Source organism: Rhagoletis pomonella, unplaced genomic scaffold (genome assembly GCF_013731165.1).
Source record: "Rhagoletis pomonella isolate Grant_MI unplaced genomic scaffold, Rhpom_1.0 Rhpom_scaffold_00006, whole genome shotgun sequence".
In the NCBI taxonomy this organism is placed as follows: domain Eukaryota; kingdom Metazoa; phylum Arthropoda; class Insecta; order Diptera; family Tephritidae; genus Rhagoletis; species Rhagoletis pomonella.
Window position 1 is genome coordinate 9,017,353 of NW_023458560.1, and position 10,728 is coordinate 9,028,080.

Below are 10,728 nucleotides of genomic sequence, written 5' to 3' on the forward strand. Positions count from 1 at the left end.
GGCCACAGAAATCTGGTCACCGTAACTATAATAACAATGCTAACACTGATACTGCTACTGCTGATGCTAATTTGCCTGTACTCAAAATTTCCAATGAGAGCGAAAGCAATACTGGTTTGACTACTTTTGATGACAACACGATTGTTGTTGCTAACGCTGCTACCACCGACTCATCTGGAAGTACAGCTGATAACATTCCCGGCTCTGCTACTGCTGATATTAACACTGCTGAAACTGATGGTGATTCTATGCATGCTGCTTCTAGTTCTGCTTCTGCTAATGATAGTGTTGAGAATGCTGCTTCTGGTTCTGCCGTGGGCAATTCGTCAGGTGCTAATGATGACAATATACAAGCTGAAAGTGCGACTGATAAAGGGCAAACAGATAATGCACAGTGGTCTATTGTTGCTAATAGGCGACATAAAAAACAAAATCAGCGTAATCATCGTATTATCGGCTCTAATGTTGAAACCCAGCTGGGTTAATAGTTCGTCGCAAATGGCTGCACTTATCATCGTTTGTAGCCACTGTAACGTCGGATGACATAATTGCTTATGTGGCTAATCGTGCGGATATTAACTCTAGTTTGTTATTGTGCTATAAGCTTGGTCGAAGTGGTGCTGATCCAAGCACCATGAGATACGCCAATTTTAAGCTTGGTGTGCCGCAAGCACACTATAATAAAGTTTTCAAGTCAAATATGTGGCCCGCCAATGTTGCAGTTCGGCCTTTTGATTTTTTTCAAGAGGGTCTCCAGCCTCAGCCAACGAAGTAAAGGACGCCTATACTACTGGTGGCGGTAAAATTAGAATATACTACCACAATACTTCTGGAATTAGAACAAAAAATGAGTCCATCTACACTTTGAGCTCAGAACTAGATTATGATTGCTTCGTTATAACTGAGACTTGGCTTAATGAAAATTTTTTCGATGCTGAGTTTTTCAACCCTGAACTTTTTGATGTCTTTCGGAAAGATAGAGATTATGCTAAAACTGGTCTTAGCAGGGGTGGCGGTGTTCTTATAGCTGTACGCAAGTACCTTCGTGCTTCGTTTCTTCAGCTGAACAATCCCGATTCCTTGCTCGATCAACTGTGTATTAAGTTGAATGGCGCCTGTGGATTGCTGTTCATTTGCTTGTCTTATGTTCCACAACATTTTGTCTGTTCAAGATATTATTGGCGACAATCAACTTTGTATTTTTGGCGATTTTAATTTGGGTAATGTTTCCTGGAGATGTTTGGATGGTAATACCTTTCTTACGCCGGCCAATGTTACTACTTTTTCTGAATGCTATTTAGTTGATAGTTTGCAATGTATTGAATTACTACAAGTGAATAATGTTTTTAATGTATTAAATAGATTATTAGATCTAATTTTTGTAAGCTATAATACAAACTATAAGCTCTCGCAGGCAGCTAGTTTCATTTCACCCCCAAATCAACATCATAATCCGTTGGTCTTGGAAGTAGAATTTTATCAATATTTTGAATTACCATCTGGCTTGCAGCCAGTTGCGTTTAACTATTCTCGCTGTAACTTTTTTGATTTGAATACCTTGTTTGATTTGGACTGGCCTGGGCTTTTGGGAAACTTGGATGTTACTGGCTGCTACGATATTTTTAAGACAACAATACTTGATATTTGCATAAGTCACATCCCAAGGCTTAGTACAAAAACCAATAAAAGACCGTGGTTTTCAAAAGAGCTTAAACGAGTGAAGAATTTAAAGAATAAGTTTTTTAAAAAGCATAAATTGTCTAACAATGACCATTTTCGCAGGCGTTTTATGTATTATCGAGCTAAGTTCAATAAGCTCAATAGGTTGCTATATCGCCGTTATACTCGAAGCGTTGAAGGTAACATTAAATGTAACCCTAAATCTTTTTGGAATTACATTAAATCAAAGAAAAAATGTTCTGATATACCTACATCTGTGCATCTTAGGGGGGTTTTAGCTAACTCCTTATCTGATGCATCTAATCTGTTTGCAAATTATTTTTCCGCGAATTATATCTCAGACAACGCTAGTGATGTCATTCCCGATGAGATTCTGTCAAGTTTCGCTACTTCCATCAACTTTGGAAAGTTAAGCTTGACAGAACTAGATATTGCTAATGGCATTAAGCAGCTTAAGATGTCAACTACAACTGACGCTGATGGTGTTTCTGCTGTGTTATTGAAAAATTGCTCTTCTCTGATTGCTCCGTTACTGCATATTTTTAATAAGTCTCTGTCTTCTGGCATTTTTATAGATGCTTGGAAATTAACTTTTATCACGCCTATCTTCAAGAGCGGCAATAAAAGCAACATTGAAAATTATAGGCCGATTTCCAAACTAACCACCGTGTCGAAATTGTTTGAGTGTATAATTAAGGAGAAAATATATTTTGAGGTAAAACACTTGCTTTGTCCTCAACAGCATGGATTTGTTCCGGGTAGATCTACCCTAACTAATTTAGCAGTGTTCACCGAAGATTGCCTGGATTCTTTTCAAAAAGGTTTTCAGATTGATGCGGTTTACACGGACTTTTCAAAGGCCTTTGACAGAGTATCCCATAGAATTCTTTTAGCTAAACTGGAAATACTAGGATTCCACTCTCTATTATTGAGGTGGATCTCATCCTATTTAAACAACAGACGTTGTGTCGTTCGCCTCGACGGTGCGTCTTCTTATTCTTTCGTAGCTTCCTCTGGGGTTCCCCAGGGAAGCGTCCTCGGTCCCTTGCTGTTTATTCTGTTTATTAATGATATTTCCTCTTGCTTCTCAAAATGTAAGTTTCTTCTCTACGCGGATGACTTAAAAATTTATTCTGAAATTAAGTCCTTAGAAGATTCTTTCGTCCTACAGGGCGAGCTTGACAACTTGTTCCAGTGGTGCGAACGTAATCGCCTATTTCTTAACATTGCTAAGTGTCACTATACCTCTTATGGTAGACTCGTTTACAATCTCCCAACATCGTATCGCCTTTCGAATGTTGCGCTAAAAAAGGTTGATGAATTTAAAGACCTTGGTGTTTACTTTGACCCCAAACTCAGCTTTACCACCCACATAAATTTTGTTGTTTCTAAGGCGTATGCTATGTTGGCTTTTATTCGGCGTAACTGTTCGTCGTTTTCTGACCCATAGTTCGGTCGAAGTTAGAATATGCAGTATTTATCTGGAGGCCTTTTCATGCCGTTCATATTAGGAGATTGGAGTCGGTCCAGAGGGCTTTCGTACGTTTCGCCCTGCGGCGGTTGAACTTTCTGGAACCGATCCCACCCTATAGTTCTCGTTGTTTGCTCATAAGTCTCATGTCACTAGAATCGAGACGTTCACTGCTGTCGATGTGCGTTGTTTATGATATTATTAATGGCTTAATCGATTGCTCATACCTACTCATGAAAATTAGTTTTAATGTACCTTCACGGATCCTTCGTTGTAACGAGATGTTTTATGTGGGTTTTGCTAGAACAGTTTATGCGATGAATGCTCCTATAAGACGGACACTTTCGGAATTAAATGATTTTTCTTTTTCTTTGGGATTTGACTTTTGCTATACCAAGTTTACTTTTAAGAGCCTGCTCATAAGACACTTAACATAGCTTTACTTTACTAATTATTGTTTATTGATAATGTTAAGCCTAATATAATTTTGCTACACAGTCTGTGAACTTACTGTTTGTTGATTAATGAATAAAATATGAAAATATGAAATATGAAATAAGTGACCATCAGGTTAAGGTACAGGGACAATAGTCGAGGGTTCTGGCTTTAATTTGAGAATAAGTGAGAGCTTTTATCACATGACGTTTTCTTTCTAGCTTCTCAAATATTGCAAAAAACGCGATTTTTTGACACTTTGGCCCCAAAATCTGGACGTGATGGAAACTTTTTACTTGCGGACTCGTATCTGATTACGAATCTGAAGCCAGATTGGAAAAATTTAAAATGGCGGACCTAAAATTTAAATTTACAATTAGGGGTTTTAAAGTCGCTGATTATGAATAAAATTTTAGAAATTCAAAATGGGTGATCCATATTTGATCTATTTTATCACGGAAAGGTTAAATTCACCATAGAGAAAAAATCGCCTGGCAAAAGTTGACCAACTGCCAAATTGGGGCATGCGATTTTTTTGCTGCCAAAATGGAACCATAGTTTACACAGGCGTATTTGGTGAAGCGATGTTGAATATCTTAGAAAATCATCTCGTGCAGTTTAAGACCTTTATATTCGCCACCAAAGCATAAACAATGTCGGCCGCTGTGGTGAAGTGGTAAGCAGTGCGCGCTTTCACTCATCAGCACCTGGGTTCAAACCCTGGTCAAAGCAACATCGCAAAAAATGTATAAAAAAGGTTTTTTCTTAACAGCGGTCGTCCCTCGGCAGGAAATGGCAAACCTCCGAGTGTATTTCTGAAAAACAGCTTCTCATAAAAATACCATCGCCGTTCGGAGTCGGCGTAAAATCGTAGTTCCCTCCGCTTTGTGTGACAACATCAAGGCGCACGCCACAAATCGGAGGAGAAGCTCGGCTAAACACTAATACCATTTTCTGATCGACAACGAAAACACTTCGAAAACGAGTTTTGGGATTGTGGGCTGAAGACTGTTCACACCGGCTGTTAGTGTTTTCGTTGACATTTCTTACATCCTCTGATTACAGTTTCGCTACGCAAAAACCAAACCAAAATGCTTTTCCCTCATTTTCTTTTAATTAGCAACCACTTACTTTCATTCTTATTTTACTTTGGCCAGCCAATTAACAATAAATCCGAAATAGCGTATTAAAGATGATAAAATATGACTTCAACTTCGATAAATAATCGAAAAAAGCTAGTGAAGACATCGATTGGAATGAGTGGAACGTGAGTTTTCAAGTAGTTTTCAGCGAAAACTGGTTTTCGTTTGATAGATTTTACATGGACGAAAACACAAGTTTTAGGTCGAAAACAAGTTTAAGCAACGAAAGCATGTTTTCGATGTCGGTCAGAACATGGCATTACATATGTGTAAGCGCCAATCTATTATTATTATTAAAGCATAAACAATGACTTTGAGCCTATTCGACCCACTTTCTTAGAGATCTACCACAGTTTTATTAATTTGGTTTCTGAAGTGACAACACTGGTCAGATGTTTATTTTAAAGGAAGCAATTGACGTGCGTGTCTTTCACATAACAAATCAATGAGTGAGTAATGGTGATTTCGTTTCATCCAAAAAATGTTTGCCTTGCACGGTGCAAAACGTGTTTGATGTTACATTCAACCATATAAAAGGGCATGCTTTTGCCCTCTTGTCCTTGTCAAGCTCACGCATTTCATAATATTGTCGTTTTAAGCAACCATCTAATTTTCAGGGCAACCATCTCCCCTGACAAAGCACATTCAAAGGGTATAGAATGTGCCTTTTTTGTCTTGCAAGAGTGTGACATTTTAGGAAACGAACACACAATTTTCTTACCCTTTGCCTTTATTTTAGAATAGAACGCGAAAAGAGAAAGGGGTAATAAAAAAGCGAAATTTTTTGGTAGAAATGAAAACACCATAAAACGGCATACTTTTGCCATTTTTAATGCGCTGTTTTCAAATGTGTTCATTTGAATAGTTTGATAAATTGAACATTTTTCTTGCATATATGTACGTAACGACCCGGCGATATGCCCATAAAACGATTGATCTTTTTGTAGTATTAATTTCCTGGGCATATCAGACATTATCTGAATGTCAACTATAATTAAATTATTTTCTTCTTCTTGAAAAAATCAGGGCTCGAATCGTAACATACGTTATCGTATTACTCGTCACGTAAAAACACATTTTTCGCATTACGACATATCTACGAGAACGTACTCACAGTGGTCTTGAAACAATGATAGGTATGACTAAAATGCCAACCAAAACTGCTTGCATACCTGTTTTGGAAGGCACCCATACACCATTATGCAGTTGGAATTAAAATCATATCTGCTCCTATGCCTAAAATATTGTCAAATGAAAATTTGGAAAAAATTTAACTGCAATTGTTAGTATTTCTTGTTCAACAGAGTATTCTAAAGTTATCGTTTTGTATATTAGTGTAAAAAAAAAACAGATAGTATTTTTCTCGATGATAATATTTCTGGTGTAAGCTATTTGATTGCACATCATGTCTTCTATAAGTCATCCGCAACATAAGTGTAATCACGAAGAGAACAGATTTAAAGTGTGCGCGCCTTGTGGGAGAAAGATTAAATTCGGATCGTCAAAACCTTCAGAATTTAATATAACCGGAAAATTGGAGTGTCTTATTAAAAAATACGTTAGTGAAAATTTTAGATTGACCAATTCGAAGTTCCCATTAGGCATTTGTGGTACATGTCGTAGGGTTCTCTGTGACCGAGATAAGGATATACCAAATGCAACGCGGCCTCTTCCAAACATGCCTAACTATGAAGATTCGACAAAAGAAACAAGAACAACTTCATGCTCTTGTTATATCTGGCTCACTGCTCGGGCAACCAGCCATCCAAAAGTTATACAAGGGAGAGCACATACCTTAAATGTATTGAGTGAAAAAAACTCCACCAATGGGTTGACTGCTTTGTCAGTTGGGTCAGAATTAAAAAATCATGTAAGTAAACTCGCTAAAGCCTTCCGAAGCACAGAAATGTCGGAAACATTAAAAATTCACGTGCTTCTAAATCATTTGGAACATTGTCTGCATTTTTTAGGCAACGACAGCTTCGGAATGTGGTCGGAGCAAGCTGAAGAATCCATTCATGGCGTATTTTTAAGATTTTGGCTCAATTATAAAGTTAATTCGATTGACGACCCTAAATATATAATCAATTAAAAAAAAAACTGTCGTTGAATTTTCATCAAAACACATATGAATTTATATAAAATAATATTTTATATTGACTTTGTAAATTTATAAAATTTATGCAATAAGAATTATTAAAATATGCAATTATGTAATATTATCTCTTGAATAACTAAGTTAAAATATTTTATGCTTATATAAGAAAGTGTTATAATTATATTACCATAGACCTTCGCGATTATATAACTGGATTTGGAAAGTTCTAGATCAACATTTTATAATATTTTAAGCATAGGAGCAGATGGAATTTTATTTTCAACGAAATTTTGATCTATGATTATGTACAAAGACAGTTATGTAAGCCGTTTTGGTTGGCATTTTAGTCATAGCTATGGTTGCTTCAAGACCACTGTGTACTCTTGGTCCCACTCAGCTTATACTGCTTGACGTGTCACATAATTTTCTTTCGTATCGCTTTCGATCCGTGAACGGATGTTACGATTCGAGCCCAGTACTGTACTGATAAAATCAGTACGTCTGGCAACCGTAACTTTTTACGTGAACGACACTGTGTGTATACATACATATATGCAATTAGGTCCCTTATAATATATATTCATTTGTAGAAGGGCGTGACCTTATTATAATCAGTTATTTATTTTCTCTCCCAGAACTTAAGAAGCAATAAGTACGCAAGAAATAATCGTGGAAAACATGAAATCAGCTGATCAAACCTATAATCAGCTGATCAAATGGTAGTGTTATAACGTGGGACAAAATAATAAACAAGGGAGTGTATACATATTACATAAATACATACATTTATATGAGTGCGTATGTATGTACATACATACCCAGTAGAAATCGGTTGCATGCATTCATGAAGAATGTTTGCTATATGAATAACAGGTCTATTCTGCACGTTACCGAAGATTTTGTAACCGGAAAATTATTTTACCAAAAAATGTTACCAGTTCTTGTCACCGCGATTCTAGGTACGTTGGTAATGCAGTTAAAATATTCAGCAATTCAGCTATGAAGAATTGTGCAAATCCTGACATTGCATATTTCACGGGGCAATAATTTGTTACCAGCTTATGAGATGGTAACAAAATTTACCGGTTACAAGAGTATACAGAATGCGAAAAGGGTTTAAAAATTGACAAGAACTTTATTTACCGGTTACAAACTTTTTATTACCAGCGCAGAATAGACCTGTTAGTGTGAACAATTCATGCGTAGTCATGAATTTCCACGAATAAATTCAAATTCTAGCGAATTTCAAGCGAATGTACGTTGTCGTTGTTTTTAGTACATTTCTTGATAAATTTGAAGTGGAGTTTTTGTAATATATGTAAAATATGTAAATGCTACTTTTTTGTATGTCTCCGTATATTAAAATGTATCAGAAAAGTAGCATTTACATATGGGGATACATATCTTGTAAGAATGCTTTAATACTGTTCCATTAATGCATTTTTGTATGTTTGAAAAATTAATACAGCCATATGCATACAGCAGTAGTACAAGTGTATGGTTAGAGTACGCATACGCTCTGAGAAACCACGCGTGTTAAATTGAAATGAACCAACATGCCACCAACAGCGATGTCGTATGCATCAAATTTCTACTGGGTAGTTAGATTTAGGTTTATCGTTAGTGGCGAAGTGATCATATAAATGCCGACAACAATGAACCGCTCGCCCGCCTGGCAAATGTATTTGTACATAAGACGTTTGTGTCCGTATCGTCGTGATTGTGCATTCACTGGTAGCCGGCATTGCAGACAACTCAGCTGTTGAAGCCAGCCAATATATGTACATAAAATAAATGATAATGCTAGTAATAATAGATGGGAGACTCGGTCATAAAGGCTTTTACTCTTCCACTGAACTCTCTTCTATACTATTGTGTCGTAAAGCATTTATGATTATTTTTCGTACATGAAATTGAAGATGGAAGAGTATCAACTAACTCACTAAAGGTTGGTCGTTTACTAAATCACTATAGGTTGGTCTTTTATTGTTTTTAAAATCAATCTAATAGATCGACTATTGTTCAGGGGATTCCAATTTGTACTCTCCAAATTTAAGTCGCCGCTCACAAATGCCTTGTTCTAATAGGCTTTACCTCATCGAAGGCCCCTTATGAACTGCTTTCGTTGAAAATCAAACCGTGTACTACCTTCATTATGATAAATACGTGTGCGAAAAATAGACCTGCTAGGTGGCGCTGGAGTCGAGTTATTTATAAAAATCGTATTTATGAACCGATATCATTTAAATTCAAAATGTAAGCTACCAAGATGATAGAAGATACGTTTATCAAAAATAGATCTGCTAGGCGGCGCGGGAGTCGAGTTATTTGTAAGTCATATTTATGAACCGATTTCGTTCAAATTCAAAGTATAAGCTGCATGATGAAAAAAGCATTTGCGAAAAACGGACCCGATAAAAGTGCTATTTATGAACAGATTTTTGTTACCTCGATTACGCAGGTTCGATCCCTGCTGAAGTCTAGAAAAAAGAAGTCTGATGAGTAGATGTGGTGATCTCCGAAATAGCTGCTATAACTTCTACCGCTTAGACTTTTTTGCTTTTTCAATGTTTCCGAATAAACAATCGTGGTACAAAGCTCAATAAGAATATTAAAAATAAAATGTTAATAAGCCACAATAACATTGACAAATAGATAGGCGTTATTATTGTTCGGACTAAACTCAGAAACCAGTCAAATTGTCAGAGGTTATAACTTGCATATATAGTCATATTATAGCCTACTAGACAACACGCTGGTGGCGCTGGAGCAGAGTTACTTATAAAAGTCTTATTTATTAATCGATTTCGTTCAAATTCGTAAAGTGGGCTACCTGTATGATGAAAAATTCGTTTCCAAAAAATTAAATCGCTATATTTTATAAAATCTGATTGAAATTCATAATGCGTATTTACGTCATGACAAGCAGTGGTTTTGCAGAAAAGGGACCTAATGGATTGCGCTACCGCCGAAATATATAGAAACCCACACTGAGTCTGGTCTGCTTTGGTCCTATATTCATCTTAGATGAATTTACCTTTCATATGGTTAAATGGAGGATTCGTGTACGTATGCATGTAAAGACCACAACATTGAGTAAGTGCACATTTGCCTGACGACCTCATACACCCTAAATGCGATGTTGGCAAAATGATAAGAAAGATTCGACCACATCCGTAAAAAAGGAACCCGGTGGGTACATCAATGGCTTCATTTGAACGATATTTAAGAGATCACACGACTCATTTAGTCAATGTACGGGAAAACTTTTCATCCTGTTGGGGGCGAGTATTCTTGACCCTCCTATAACTGAAAACGTTCATCTGTGCTCTTTAGTTATCTTATAAGGACTTTTATTGGCTTGCATGGTTTACGGACCAATGTTGAAGTTCCAAGATCATAGAAGAATATTACGCACGCTTGGCAGAGATCTCACAGGTACAAATAAGACCATCGGTAAAACAGGACATCGAAAGGGATTAGCATTCCATATACGTTCGTCACGCTAGCTGACCCACTTCTCCAAAAAATTATAAAAATTACTCAGGAATTAGGTGGAATTTAGGTGCAATTTAGGGCCTCCAAAATTAATTTAAGTGCTCACTCGGTTTCCGAGAAAATTGCAAAAATATATGGGTCAGGCCGCGTGACGTCACGCTAGCTGACCCACCCACTAGTTTTCGTCGAACACTGGTAAATATTATTCAGGAATTAGGTGCAATTTAGGTGCAGTTTAGACCCACCAAAATTAATTTCGGTGCACACTCGGTTTCCGAGAAATTCGCAAAAATGTGTTTTGGGTCAGCCAGCGTGACGTCTCGCTAGCTGACCCACCCACTAATTTTCGTCGAACACTGGTAAATCTTATTCAGGAATTAGGTGCAATTTAGGTGCAGTTTAGG

General features: G+C 36.9%; 2 protein-coding genes across 2 annotated transcripts in view; one reads left to right on the forward strand and one right to left on the reverse strand.

Annotated features, from left to right (window-relative positions):
* Positions 1–10,728, reverse strand: part of LOC118740381 (helix-loop-helix protein 11) — a 72,690-nt gene that overhangs the window by 19,143 nt on the left and 42,819 nt on the right. The window lies entirely within an intron of this gene.
* LOC118740382 lies at positions 5,671–6,818 on the forward strand. Its single transcript, XM_036471893.1, has 2 exons — positions 5,671–6,598; positions 6,699–6,818. Exons 1-2 carry the CDS (start codon positions 6,134–6,136, stop codon positions 6,759–6,761), a joined length of 528 nt encoding a protein of 175 aa, XP_036327786.1. The 5' UTR covers positions 5,671–6,133; the 3' UTR covers positions 6,762–6,818.

Bases quoted from the DNA above. Each gene is read 5' to 3' on its own strand.
- LOC118740382 (XM_036471893.1), top strand. From the start codon at position 6,134: ATGTCTTCTATAAGTCATCCGCAACATAAGTGTAATCACGAAGAGAAC. The intron at 6,599-6,698 runs GTAAGTAAACTC...TGCATTTTTTAG, and splicing joins GGTCAGAATTAAAAAATCAT to GCAACGACAGCTTCGGAATG.